General features: G+C 42.5%; 1 protein-coding gene across 1 annotated transcript; it reads right to left on the bottom strand.

Moving 5' to 3' along the window:
- Window positions 1-7847: 7847 nt before the first annotated feature.
- On the bottom strand, window positions 7848-11215 carry LOC118819515 (TSC22 domain family protein 3-like). The gene is made up of 3 exons (XM_036587344.1): window positions 10870-11215; window positions 9410-9461; window positions 7848-9250 (listed from the first exon to the last, which is right to left on the bottom strand). The coding sequence occupies exons 1-3, from the start codon at window positions 10938-10940 to the stop codon at window positions 8867-8869; spliced, it is 507 nt and encodes a 168-aa protein (XP_036443237.1). The 5' UTR covers window positions 10941-11215; the 3' UTR covers window positions 7848-8866.
- Window positions 11216-15657: the final 4442 nt, after the last annotated feature.

The following is a 15657-nucleotide window of genomic DNA, read 5'->3' as shown; positions in this document are numbered from 1 at the left end:
GTGGAAGGTCGGAAAACAGGTGGGAAATAAAACCCGCCGCTCTACCACTGCTCGGGAAAATCCATGTTGCGGGGGAGAAAGGTTTACATTTTCAATATTTACTCCTTTTGTCGCAGGTAACACATTTTAGTTTAGAAAGTTTCGAATGTTATTTTTTTCTTCCTTAATTAATTAAGGTGGAAAATTAACGTGGAAAATGCTTTTATAGAGTTATTTATTTGCACTGCTTGAAATATTAGTTTACCGGTCCCCCCGGATTGTGGATTTCACCGATGGTGTGTTCCCATCTGCGTTCGTTGTATGTTTGAGTCTGTTTTCTTTATTGATGCGTGTGTGTGTGTGTGTGTGTATACATACATAATATATATATATATATATATATATATATATATATATATATATATATATATATATATTAAAGTGTGTGTTAAAGTGGAACTTTCAAAATTCCTGCATAGTTAGGTGGTTAAGATGTAATCAGAGTGGTTCAGAGTGGTTTGGTGTGAAACGCTCTGTTCTAGATAAACTTGCTGAGTCAGAACTGTTCACAGTGGTGGTGATAGGAACCAGACGTCCACCTCTAAAAGCTCCCTCACAGAAAGTTACTACATGAAATGGTTATGAATTCACTGCCTGATGACTGAGACACTGTTTTATGATAGTTTTGTCTTAAAATTGTGCCTAAAAATGTCCATATTTGTGTTGTAGACATCGTGGCTCCTGGTTCCTATCACCACCACTGTAAAGAATTCTGAGGCAGTAAGTTACTCTACAATGAACACATCAATGTGAATTTCACATCAAACGACTCTAAATGACTTTGTTTGCATCTAAACCCTTTAATCACATAGAACTTTTTAAAAAAGTGTTCCCCTTTAAAGCTATATTATGTGGGTTTTTATCCTCTCCGTCCTTTTGTCTCTCATTATTCTGCTGCTGCATTAAAACACTACTTCAGCTCTACATCACGGTTACAGTGTTGTGTGTATTTTCAGTGTTTATTAATCTGCAGTTGCTTCAGTGTTTCTCGTCCACATTCAGGCTGAGAGTTACTGACCTCAGCATTTCTCTCAGACTGTTTTCTGCTCCACTGTTCTTCAGGTGCAGTAAAGTGCCGAGTTATCAGTAAAGTGTTTATTTATGTAGCACCTTTCATACATTAAGATGCAGCTCAAAGTAAACACAACAGAGCAAACTGTAACTGGAGTTTTCAGTGTGAACATTTCTCTGTTCTGTGAAATATTAACACCATGAGCAGCTGAAAAAGGGCCAAACGTTCAACTGATCCTTAATAATAATAATAATAATAATAATAATAATAATCGGGGTTGTATTTGAGGCTGAATAATGATCGGCGTGTTAAAGGGTTAATGGCGTGTCCAGTTTTTTTTAGGAATAACAATAAAGAAAATAAAGACCACCTGGTCTCAAAATTACAGTGAAATCATTACAGTTCTGCTGTCATTAGGGCTCTTTTTATCTCCAGCAGCGGTGAATTAGTCTAAATCCGACATCTAATAACTCTGATATGATCTTTGTACTACATTCCCTGAACACTGGGTGGCGGTGTTGCTGCATGTTGGACACAGACAGAGAAAAAGTTTACTGGAGTTTATTTAGAGTTTAACAGTGAGGCTTTAGTGACGCTGCGCTCACTAAAATTATGGTTGTTTATGGGTTCTTTAGTGAAGAAAACAGTTCTGTATAGAACCATAAACACTCAAAGAACCCTTTGCATAATTTGTGGGTTCTTTCCATGGTGAAATGGCTCTTCAGATTAATGGAGAATGTATTGTGTATGGTTCTATGTATAACCTTTTTGAAAAGGGTTCTATGCAGCACCCAAAAGCGTTCTTCTACTGTAGTAAGCTTATTAACACATAACACTTACCGAACCCGTTTTGATGCTAAATAGAACCATATACAACACATTCTCCATCAATCTGAAGAACCATTTCACCATGCAGAGAACCCTTTAATCACGCAAGGTTCTTTGAGTGTTCATGGTTCTGCACAGAACCATTTTCTTTACTAAAGAACCCTTGAAGAACCGTCTTTGTTAAGAGTGTAGGCGAGTAAATGAGCTTATTTAAAGCACACAGACTCGCGCGAGACGTCACTTAACTTTTAAACCTGCAGCTCTCGAGTTCTCGTGCCTCCTACCGCCGCACTGATGACGTCACCTGGGTGCGTGTCAGAGGAGAACCACAGGATCCGGCGCTCTGAAGCCTGCGGTGCCCCTCAAATCAACACCCTGCAGGTCTGCAGGCTGAGACGCCTCGAGGGTTTAAACAGGTGCGTTTGGGGCTCGAGGCTCTGCATGCGCCACACGCGCCATATTGATGGACACTTTTAAGGGCGCGTATAGAGGGCGCTGCTTAGCAACCCGTTAAAATGAGAATGAAAAAATGCTGGTTCGGCTGGTCAGACTCTTGGTCACGCTGGTTGGTCAGAATACCAGCATCAAAACTTAACATATACTGGTTTTCTAGCAGGGTGGGGACACCGTACCGCAGGACGAGGGAGTGCACCGTTCAGGGCTCGGCTTTTGTCGTCTATCAGAAATTGTAAACATCATCAACCTGTGGAGAGATCAGGGGGCTCGAGGTTAAAGGGGGAGTTCAGGACTCCTGTGGCAGCGAAACTCTGTGTGACCTGAACCAGCGAAGGGCGTTTATCAGTCATGCTCCATTTTCAAAATGAGCTCATTTTCTGTTTTTTTTTACAGCGTTTAGTCCACAATCATATGTTATTCATATTTAACTGTATTTTATGGTTATTCAGTCAAACTCCTGCTAAAGGGGTTTATTTTATTAATGTTTGGTTCCTCTGATGGAAACAGTGGCAGAAAGGAACAGTAAAGGTACCGAGGAGAACAGAGGACAGAACATCAGAGTAGCTTTTAGCATTGCAGAGATTTGTAAAACTGCTGAGTTAGCTTAGCATCTGCTGGAGCTTCTTCCAAAAAATACTTCCACACCGAAACACAGAGCGCCAAACACAGAACAAACCAGCATGAATTCCATACTGGTTTATGCTGGTAACCTAGCATGGTCATACTGGTTGACCAGCATACCAACATCAAAACACAACGTATGCTGGTTTTGCTGGTGACCGGCCGTGCTGACCTATGCTGGTTTTCGCTTATATTAGCCAGCACAGTGGTGTTACACTCTAGACTGGTCTGCTTGGTGTCGTTAGTTATGTTAGCGATAGCTGTATCTAGCTGGGTTGTGTGTCATTGTGTGTTTGTCGTTTCTGAAAGCGTCGCTAATCCTGCGCTTCCTCTCAGTGCAGGTGTGGATCTCTGACGAGGAATCAGGTGTTTAAGGAAGTTACGATGAACATCAGCTGCAGCTGCTTCAGCACTAAAATTAAGCTGTCAGTCAGCACATTTACTCTCTCAGCTCTGTGGAATGTTTATAATACAGTAATTACACACTCAGCGCAGTGAGTCACTCAGACCTGTTACAGCTGGTCGGACTGACGTAGAGAAACTACAGCAGAGAGTGTGTGTGTGTGTGTGTGTGTTAATGGGTGAAACTGTAGATAAAAGACAGAAACGCTATTACACCTGCCGCCCCCAGGGGTCAGTCCTGAGCCCCCTCTTCATTATCCACAGGTTCTCCCTCAGTCAGATTATTCTTCCATGGTCTTCATTTTCATTGTTACATTTGCTAGATCTACTCTGATCTACTCTGATCTGCCGAGTTTAGCTCCACCCCTAATTTAACACACCTGATCCAGGTAACGAAGGCCTTCAGGAGAACCTATACAGAGCCAAGTGTGCTGGATCTGGGCTCTCTGTGGTGGTAGATCTCCAGGAGCAGGATTGGGCATTTCTGGCCGACACCAGCCACGTTTACATGCAGCCTGATAATCTGTTAATAATAATAACAGCTCAATGGGAATAAAATACGCCCGACCTCAGTCTGAATAGTCTAGTCTGATTGAGGCCATTCAAAATACAGTTTCTATCTGATTGATCGAGGTGGGTAATCCTGTAAATAATCTCTTAAGAAGAAGAATAATATTCATCTAAACATCTGTATCTGATTACATTCCCAGTCTGAAAGTTCGAGGCCGTTCTGCGCGTGTGTGTTTGTGTCATAACAGAGGGTTCTAACATGGCGGCAGCAGAAACTGATCTGCAGAGGGGAAGTTTGTGTGTCTAACTGTAAAAGACTTAAAAACTCAGTAACTCACAGCGGTTCATGTCACTCTGACTGGACTGATGCTGGTTGTCATGGTAACGTCTACTCCTCACACTAAGGCGTGTTTATTGTCCGGATCGTTTTGGATAAACTTCGGATTCTGTTTGCACTTTTCGCTAAAATGTGAGCAGGTGATCCGATTTTACCTCACTGTGTAAAAAGTGCTTCAACACGAGCGCCGTCTCTGTTCCACTCTCCCTCTTCTTACGGTTCGAGTGGCCGAGCTCGGCTTGGGCTCTTTAATCGGCCGCAGTGAGAGGAGCTGCTGGTCTGCGGAGCTCCTGCCTCGCGTTTCCTCATCTTTCAGCTCTCTGTTTATTCTCTCTCCCGCTGTTCAGAGCTCAGCAGATTCACTTCAGCTCACAGAATTACACACGGATGACGGAAACACATTCCGTTCCGTCTCTGATCCCGAACGTGGTTTGAGTGATCCGATCGGAATCCGGTCACAGCGCCTCCAGTGTGTATTTATTCCTGGATTTCCATGCAGTGAAATCCGAACAAGATCTGATCACCGAAAACAAGTTTTATCGTACTCTGCCAATCGGACATTAAAAAACAGATCCGGTCCTTAACTCTGATTGGCTGAGCCAAGTTTGAAGCTGATATACACACTGACCACATCACAACAACTGAGCTCTGTATCACTGCGCCACATCACGAAAACCCTTCTGCTGTTAATGGAATATTTTTTGACTCTGCTGCTGCTCGCACGGAGCACCGAGTGTACTGAAGAAGTAAGAACCTGGGTCTGTTTAAACTGAGGGGCTGGCAGTTTATTTTCTTATCTAGAACCAGGCTGGTCAGCAGGCTAACAGGCTAAAAGAGCCAACAGCCTGAACAGCTCCATCTTTAATATCACAGGCTTGAATTAAAGCTCTTACAGTGTGATTAACTGTAAAACTGCAGAATAAACGTCAAAAATGTCACATTTTGACACACTTCAAACGTCTGTGTTTCAGTCAAACTCAGGCTGAATCCCAAACGGCTCTGTACTCCCTAAATAGTGTTCTAGCTATGAAAGTTGAGTAATTCTCGCCTCTACAGCCAAACAGTGCATCATGTATCGAATGTGGATGAGTCTGAATCCCAAATGACTGTATTCTGCTCTGTTGGGCTGCAGGATCCAGTATTTAAACTCCTGTAGTGCACTATGTAGGGAGCAGAGAGCTGTTTGAGATTCAGCCCCAGTGTGAGAAGAGGAGCCGCTGGATTGGTGCTAAATAAGACTCGCAGTGGTGATTTGGTGACCAAAAGCGCTTAAAAAGCGAAGTGCTGTGTTATTATATGTTACACTTACACACACTCCACACACTCCACACACACACACACACACACACACTCCACACACTCCACACACACACACACACACACACACACACACTCCACACACTCACACACACTCACAGACACTCCACACACTCACACACACACATACACACTCCACACACTCACACACTCACACACTCCACACACTCACAGACACTCCACACACTCACACACACACACTCCACACACTCACACACTCCACACACTCACACTCCACACACTCACACACACTCCACACAGTTACACACACTCCACACACTCACACACACACACACTCCACACACTCACACACACTCCACACACTCACACACACTCCACACACTTACACACACTCCACACACTCACACTCACACACACTCCACACACTCCACACACTTACACACACTCCACACACTCACACACTCACACACACACTCTCACACACACACACACACACACTCCACACACTCCACACACACACACAAACACACACACACACGCTTTGACACACACACACACACACACACTCCACACGCTCATACACACACACATACACACACACTCTGACACACAAACACACACACTCACACACACACAGATGCTCTGCTGCTTCAGTCTCTCCCTCCCTCCCTCCCTCTCTCTCCCTCCCTCTCTCTCCCTCTCTGTCTCTCTCTCTATCTCTCTCTCTCTCTCTCTCTCTTGCTGTGTTTTCTGAAGCTCTTTATCAGAAAAACCTTCCCAGTGTTTTCAGCACATCAGCACCGAAACCTCCACACTGCAGGGATTAGGGATCAAGGGTTTAGGGTGTAGAGGCTTAACCCCTCACATGTCCAGGATCTGTCAGTGGGCCCAAAGTTTTATTACACACTTCTATAACCTAAGAATAAATCAGCCAGTTTACACTGAAGTCCCTGTAGTTGAGATTTTAAGGGGTTTAGGGTTTAAGATTAAGGTTTAGGGTGTAGGGTTTAGGGGTTGAGGATGAGGTTTAGTGTTTAGGATTTACAACTTAGATAGAGATAGATAGATAGATAGATAGATAGATAGATAGATAGATAGATGGTTAGATAGATAGATGGATAGATAGATAGATAGATAGATAGATAGATAGATAGATAGATGGATAGATAGATAGATAGATACTTTATTGATCCTGAAGGAAATTTAGCAGTCAGTGTCAGTCACACAACACAGGACAGTAATAATAATAAGTGATACAATATAAAAAGAAGAATATATATAATAAAGTCTATCTACAGGCATAAATACAACTAGAAATATACACAAATATGCAGTAAGATCTATAACCTGAGATAAAGAAGGCAATGTAATAATGAATGTAAATGTAATGAGGTTAAAGGTCAGAGTATTTCTGGATATTCAGGTTCAGTCGGGCTGATTCACTTGAGCGGTTCTCTGTAAAGATGAATAAACTGTGAAGTTTCCACAGAAAGATTTTTCCTCTGGATTCTGCTGAGTGTTGACAGGGAGGCGTGTGTAAACACGCTGAGGGGTTTCCACAGCGTTCAGAGCTGATTTCCTTCTCAGTTTCTCTGCAGCTTCAACGGCTTTAACCTGCTCTCCCTGTTCATCACTCAGACGCCTTCATTCTGCTCAGCTCCAGCCTTTAATCAGCTTTAATCAGCTTAATCAGCGTTAATCAGTCCTGAACCTCCATACAAACGTCACACTGTCACTGCAGAGAACAGCCGCAGTAAAACTGACAGTAACTCTACAAACAGCTCGAGAAGCTCAAACAGAGCAGCTCGGAAATCTGGGTAACTTTAGAACTTCTCAGAACCTCCAGCATCAAAACTCCAATAAGAAGCTGATGAATAAGAATCTCTGTAGGAGCCTGAAGTCTGTTAGAGTCTCTTGTTCTCTATTCGGATCAGTTCACTCTAAAATAATCGCTGAAGCTCCACAGTGAGAAGAGTGACCAGCACAGCAGAACGAACTAAACCCAGAACAGAGAATCAGGAACTAAATATTAATGACTAAAGTGGAGCTGAAACGGTTGATTACCGCACTCGCTGATATAATAACAGTAGGAGTTCAAACTCCTGACGGTGTGAGTCGAACTGAGTAACTCTGTGTGGATTTATAATCAGGAACCGAGTTTAATGATGAGCTTCATCACAGAGATCTAGAGCAGAGATAATTTCTTTGGAATTCCAGAGCAGAATTCCGACTCAGGCGTGGAATTATTTTGGAAAATTAAGAGATAATAAACAGATATTTGTGTTTCTCATTCAAAAAGAGCAGATCACACAGACTTAATAGAACAATTATTTATTTATACTTCACAGAAACAAACAAAACACATTACAGAGACATTCTGAACATTTTCTCAAAGATGTTTATTATTAATTATTCATTATTAATCAATTTCCTTCTAAAACAAGAAGCTCCAGTAAAGAACCATTAGAGCTGATCAGGTGATCATTTCTGTAACGATGAAGGAAATTCAGTTTGTGTTTTTCATGTAAACAATTAATTATTATTATTATTATTATTATTTCTGTTATAATTTAACAAAATCTTTCTCTGCTTAAGATTTAAAGTGAAAGTGTATAGAGACGTTTTCCCTTCACCAAAATCCACACAATTCCCAAAATCTGCCGAAGAATAAAACGTTTTTTGACTTGAAACCATAAAAAATACAGCAAACAAACATGTAAAGAAAAATAAATTACACAGTGTTTCATCTTTGGTTAAAAATAAGTTTCACAGCTTTTCTCTCTGTCACCAAAAGAGTTTATATTCATTTTAATATGAGGATCAGGGTAAGTGTGTAAAACATTAAAGCTCCTCCTTTATAAACTAAAGTACATTCAGTTCAGTGTTATAAACACTACACAACAGAACCACACAGTTCCTTTATAACACACACAATTCATGTTTTATATTTACATTATGAAAATAGCAGCCGTGTAATAAAATCAACGCAAACATTAAAATATAATAAATGAAAGTGTCTGAACATTTATGAATTGAATAATGGCTTTGAAAAAACAGGTAAACATTCACCTCCATCATCTGTTTTCTATCTGTCCATCTTTCCATCATCTGACTGTCCGAACATCAGCGGAGGAAAAATGACCAACTCCGCCATCACTCAGCAGGAGAGCGGCCAGCAGGGGGTGCCAACGGACAACTTCTCAGTTCCTCACTATCCCTATGTCTCTCTCTCTCTCTCTCTCTCTCTCTTGGAAGGCAGTGTTATGTCTGGTCTGGTTCCCTGAAGCTGGAGAACCGTCTGCAGCAGGACTGCTGGGGAACGTCTGACAGCAGAAATGCTGAGACATCTGAAAACATCTTTACAGGCGTTTATTTGTGGGTTTTTACACGGAGGTCATGCTGTGGTGAATCAGGGCCGCGCTGTTGCCGTTCGGTGAGGTCGGCACCGCCAGCTGCGTCCACTCCGCCATCTGTACCTGCTGCACCCACTGTACCCGCCATGCCCACTCTGCTATCTGTGCCCGCTGTACCTGCCGTGCCCACTCTGCCAGCTGTGCCTGTTGGTCCAGCTGTGGGCTCTGGGGGGCGCTCTGGGGGGTGCTCAGGTGGGCGGAGAGCGTCTGCAGCTGCTGGAGGTTAGCGAGGGACTTCAGCAGAGTGTTTTCTCGCCGCAGCTCAGAGTTTCTCTCCCAGAGTTCCTTAATCCGCTCCTTCAGCACCTCCACCTCCTCCCTCACCGCCAGCATAAGGTGACCCTTCACCAGGTCCTGCAGGAGGAACAGCAGCAGCAGAAGAAGAAGTTAGACTTCAGCTCACACAGTCTGCTCTGCACTCAGTTTAGGGGTCTCAGGGGAATCAAGTACAGGGGCCGTGGTGACTTGGGGAAATATGATTTAATCATGTCAGACAGACAGACGGACACTCACCATCGCCTGCTCTATTTTGTTGTCAATGGCCACAGCGCTGGCTCCACACACACTGTGAGAGGAAGAAGAAGAATCAGCCGCTCAGTTCAGTCAGTTCTGCAGTTTCTATATTATTAAACACATTCATAAATAAAAACACACAGCCTCTTCTGACTGGTCTGAAATGATGGTGTGTGTAGTTATACTTTGGATGAATATCTCTTTTGATAAAATGTAATGTAATGTAGTTATTGTATCAGTTCTATCAGTCCCGTGTGGCCAAAAGAAATTAAGTGATAAACTCCATATCCTTTATTTTTATTGAGATTTGTGCTGAAGAGTGAAAGATGTGATATTAACAGTCAAATCTTAAATCTGAAATACTGAAACAGCGTATTTTTAAATATTTCATGCAATAACTTTATGTGAGGGAGTTATTACATTAAATAAAGCTGTACGTTTCTCTAAGGTTTCTCTAAGTTGGTGGAGTTTCCCTTTAATTAGTGGAAACCTGCTCTTAACTCGGTGGAACACTGCTGTGTTTGTTAAGGGTGTTTGTATGAAGTGTAACTCACGGAAAGTTTATTTTAAAGTCTCCTAATTCGCTGCTCTGCACACTGCTCTGATTCTCTCAGTCTACGTGACTGGCCGCAGGTCAGCCAGCAAAACAGAACAGCTGGAGAGTTCTTCTCATTCCCACCCGTATTCGGGAAAGACCCCGCCCATCTGCGCTGAGATTGGCTGGAAAGTGAGCGATGAGCTCATACTGGCCAATGACAGTGCAGGATGGCGGGGCTTGTATGAATACGGGCGGGAACAACAGCGTTAGCCACCAGTGCTAACAACAAAAACACAAACAGCTGCACTCGTCAGATTTTACACAGAAAATACCTCGAATTTCACAAATTTAATGTGTTTAACGACTCAATGTGGGTCTAAAATACTGTTCTAACTAGTCAGATTTCAAAATCAGCCCTTTTTGTGAATCAAAGCTACACACGGCGCTTATAAGTTAACATTAGCCAGCAGATTCAAAATGGAAAAGTAGTAAAAAAAGAAATAAAAACTAAGAAACGCTTAAAAAGTGGGATAAACAGAAATAAAACAAAAGCAGAAAGAAATCGGTAACAGCTTAAAGCTCTAGTTCATTCATAAAGATTCGCATGTGACATTTTAAAGCTGAAACCAGCTTCTTGTCCCGTTCCACCTTAAATGGTGCAGCAGTTACGTTCTGGCGCCTCAGGCACCATTTAAGGTGGAACGGGACAGTTCGAACAAGAAGCTGATTTCAGCTTCGTACGTTGAGCATTTAAACCGAGGAGAGGAGTCAGTGTTTTGGTCACACGGGACAGATTTACAACAAATTAAGTTACAAAAAAAAATTGAGCAAGAAGCTTCAGCATCTTCAGTCAGTGAGTTCTGAGCGGTTCTGTGAGGTTTAGATTAAAATACTGAATCGGTACTGAATAAATCGTGCTTACCTGCTGCAAGTCTGTTTGCTGGTGCTGGCCGCGTGGAGCTCAGCAGGTCTGCAGGTCAGAGAGCAGCGCATCTTTAATCCTCACACAGAAACAGAAGCTCCTCAGAAAGAGTCTGAGCGGAGCCGCGGAGCGCGCTGCTTTTATAGAGCGCGAAGACAGCGCCCCCCGCAGGACGATCACAGATCACACCGCAGACAAACTGCCGCGGAGTTTATAGTTAGTCTTCCTCAGAAATCTGTTCATCTCCTCTCCTCTCCTCTCCTCACTCTCACTGAGGAACCTTCCCCTCCTCACAGCCCGCGGATATCATTCCGCGAGAATCCGGGACCCTCTAAGAAACAAACATTTACATTTACATTTACATTTACATCATTTAGCAGACGCTCTTATCCAGAGCGACTTACAAAAAGCGCACACTCAATCACGTGCGCATGAAGGAACAGGCAAGCATGCACGCGCTCTCGCCCACACACAGCCATGAGCGCACGTAGAGTGCATAGACGCGCGCGAGGAGCTCTGAGATAACGTGGAAACGTAAATACTGTCAGATCTGATGACTGAACAGGTGCGATTATTTATTCACACGAAGAGAGATTCTGATCAGACTGAACAACCCAGGCTTATAATCATTATTATTATTATTATTATTATTAATAATAAAGTACACACTTTAAAAGAAGGGTTTTATATAGAACCATTTGCTTAAATGGTTCTTTGCATGGTGAAGTTGTTCTTCAGATTGAGAGAGATACTGTCTGTGTGTGTGTGTGTGTGTGTGTGTGTGTGTGTGTTGAAAAGGGGCCAGTAAACTAACACTACACTGAACCTGTTTGGTGCAGTGTGTGTGTTCGGGTCATGTTAAGACCTGCTGAGTGACACTCACACACTGTCTCACACACACTCACACACACACAGTTTATTTCAGTGTGTTCTATATAGGTGGAGCTGTACAGATCACTCTCACCCACTCACACACACTCAATATAAAATAAGCTGTAAACTGAGTTATTTTTGTGAATCAGAGTTATGAGCGCAGAGAGATTCAGTAAACAGAGCGACTCTGATCTGTTACATCACCATCACTCAGGAAGAGGTCACTGCAGGTCACTGTGGGGTCAGCACAGCACAGAGTCTGAGTGTGTCAGTAGCTGTGTCCCAATTCAGGGGCTGCATCCTTTGGAGGCCAATTGCGTCCATGGCAACGAAGGAACCAACGGGTTCACTGTGCGCCAGTGAGGATTCGAGAACATGCCGGTATCAGCAGAGGAGCGAACGGCGGCTGAGGAGACTCTTTTAAACCGAGTCGAATAGCGAACGATACATATGTTAAAAAAAGCCGATGTGGTCTGAAGCAAAACCTTCGCTAATGTTTCGTTTTGTTTTAGGGAGACAGACAGACGCAGCTCCAGCTCTAATAAATGAAAAAATAAAAACTAAAATCAAAGTTTCTCCGTCTTTAAAAAACTAAAATAACTCGACAGAGTGACGTTCCGTGATGCAACAGTAAGGGTGGGGACAGCGGTGCTGTGACACAAACAGGAAACCTGCCGCAGAGCAGACCGTCTCATTTTGGTTCAGCGTTCTCTGCTCTATGCAGCCTTCGGACGACATGCCTTCAAAAACTGGCCTTGAACTGGGACACGGCTACTGAGTGAAGCTGTGAAGGAGGCGGCGGAGGTGACTGCGCGCTGTGGATGCATAACGCTGCTGAAATAAGAACAGAATAGATCCTGTTAATGTCATTAGCATTAGCGTTAGCTGGCCTTTCACTCCTGACTGTAGGAGGCTAGCCAAGCTGCGCTAGCTCCTAGAATATGCTGTCACTCACCGAGATGGAGCTTAGAGTCACACTGATGAACAATCAACACTTCCCTTCTGCATTTTTAAGGACAACTAAAGAATTAGAACACTGAAGAACCCTTGAAGAACCATCTTCAGCCATTCTGCAGATATCTGCTGTAGAGCGGTGATGGATAGCCTAGCCTTAGCTGCAATGCTAAGCTAAGCGCATTTGTATTGAATATAGTCGTCGTACTTGCTGTACTTAAACTCTGTAAGTGTTTCAGTGACGCTCCTATTTTAGTGTTAGGTTTTGTTTGGAGAAAAAAGGGTTAAATTTTAAAAACACCCAACAGAAAATTATCCAATCAGGATTGTTCTCTCTGTGATATCTAGGCAGATACAGCAGAGCTGCTCTCTCATTGGTTAGGACTTCAGAAGCTGGACTGAAGACCTTACATGTCAGTTTAACTACCAACATAATCAGGAAGTGACAGTAGAACCAACCAATCATGCTCTGATTTGGGACCAATTAGAAAAAAACAGCAATCTGGTCCTTCTAGAGGTTCTAGATAACTGACTGTAAATATGAGTCGTAGTGTAAGCAGTGTTTCGGGTAGTTGTTATGAATGTAAAATAGTGGCAGCAGCTCTATGGCAGACCTGTTTACTGAGAGAGTCACTGTAACAGAGAAAGAGAGAAAGAGAGAATCTGTGTGTGTGTTTGTGTGTGTGTGTGTGTGTGTTTGTGTGTTTGTGTGTGTGTTTGTGTGTGAGTGTGTGTGTTTGTGTGTGTTTGTGTGTGTGAGTGTGTGTGTGTGTGTGTTTGTGTGTGTTTGTGTGTGTTTGTGTGTGTGTGTGTTTGTGTGTGAGTGTGTGTGTTTGTGTGTGTTTGTGTGTGTGTGTGTGTGTTTGTATGTGTGTGTGTGTGTTTGTATGTGTGTGTGCGTGTGTGTGAGTGTGTGTGTTTGTGTGTGAGTGTGTGTGTTTGTGTGTGTTTGAGTGTGTTTGTATGTGTGTGTTTGAGTGTGTGTGTGTGAGTGTGTGTGTTTGTGTGTGTTTGTGTGTGTGAGTGTGTGTGTTTGTACGTGTGTGTGTGTGTGAGTGTGTGTGTTTGTGTGTGTTTGTGTGTGTGAGTGTGTGTGTTCGGGTTGTGTTAAGACTCGCAGAGTGACACACTCATATACACTCTCACACACTTACACACACTCAATATAAAATAAGCTGTAAACTGAGTTATTTTTGTGAATCAGAGTCATGAGCGCAGAGAGATTCAGTAAATAGAGCGACTCCGATCTGTTACATCACCATCACTCAGGGAGAGGTCACTGCAGGTCACTGTGGGGTCAGCACAGCACAGAGTCTGAGTGTGAGTGTGTTTGTGTGTTTGTTCCACCAAACAACTGAAAAAACAAAATTCCACAGAGTTCTTAGTGAAGTTTCCTCAGCTGTGTTTTGTTGTATCAGAATTTTCTGAAGATTCTTCAAACAGCGGGACATTCACACACACACACACACACACACACACACAAACACACACACACACACAAACACACACACACACACATTCACACACACACACAGATTCTCTCTTTCTCTCTTTCTCTGTTACAGTGACTCTCTCAGTAAACAGGTCTGCCATAGAGCTGCTGCCACTATTTTACATTCATAACAACTACCCGAAACACTGCTTACACTACAACTCATATTTACAGTCAGTTATCTAGAACCTCTAGAAGGACCAGATTGCTATTTTTTTCTAATTGGTCACACACACACACACATTCTCATGTTATACAGGAATGAGGCCGGAGAATCAGTTTATCTGAGCAGTTCTCTGATCTCTGTGTCCTTTTAAACTCTTATTCCATCATAAAGATTATTACTCAGTAATTACACATAAATCAGCCTGAACTGCGAAACTGTAAAACGCTGTAAACGTTTCCTAAATAACCAGAAAATGAGGTTTTCCGTGATTAGGAACACTGAGCAGACTCCCAGCAGCGCATCTTGAGAGGATTAGAGGGAAAACTGACACACAGCTGGAAACTCAATTGCGCTAGTGTTGCATGGGTCCTGAAGGGGGCGCCTCGCGCTGTGAAGTCAGACTGTGCTGGAGTGAACATAGACGACAATAATCGAACTCTTCTCTTAAACAGGTCTGAGCTCAGTCAGGCTGTTTTGTGTGTTATGTAAACAGTTCTGAGTCCAGAGAAGATCCAGAACTTCAGGCCAAACCCCCCCCGAACTGAGACGAGCCAGCTGAACAGAATGTCCCAGAATTCCTCAGTTTAATCTGATAACGAGCCAAAGCTGAGAGAGAGCTTTAATCCACTCAGACTCGGTGAATGTTTGGCTTCTGATTCAGAACTTTTTATGACTGATAATTAAAACCGATCTTATAATTCAGTTAAACTATTAAAACTGAGTATAAAACACACTTTTAACTGCAGAGTAAAGATGGAGGAGCAGCGTTTAGATACTGAAATGAATCCAGCTGAAAGAACGAATCAGAAGAGCCCGACACAAAATAGTCAAAAAATGTGTTTGTTAAATATATTTTAGATGTGTTTATCAGTATTAGTTATTATCTGTGTTCAGTTGAGTGTAATGAAGGTTCCAGATGTAACTAAACGTACTGACTTCTGTGATCTGCACTGTGCTCTACATTAACCATGTACGTCTGCAGTCAGACTCTCACACACAATGTATTTCACATAAACAAGATATCAGATCATAACTGCATTTTCACAGAGTATCAATACCCACAACACTCGCTTCTGTCCTGATAAAGGATCATTTGATCAGATTTAAAATGAAGATACTGGAACACAAATTCATCTCTAAAGGTATCAGACAGTGAAGAGCATCAGACAGGATTATGTAGGATTTTCATACGTTTTCAAATGGATTTGATAAACATTTACATACATTTATTTTTGTCTATGTGTAATATTTCCACATACATTTTAAAATATATTTAAATATATTAGGTTAATATTTGGTTGAT

The sequence above is a fragment of the Colossoma macropomum genome, unplaced genomic scaffold (assembly GCF_904425465.1).
Source record: "Colossoma macropomum unplaced genomic scaffold, Colossoma_macropomum, whole genome shotgun sequence".
Taxonomy (NCBI): domain Eukaryota; kingdom Metazoa; phylum Chordata; class Actinopteri; order Characiformes; family Serrasalmidae; genus Colossoma; species Colossoma macropomum.
Note: the sequence above shows the minus strand (reverse complement) of the source record. Positions and strands in the feature narration are given on the sequence as shown.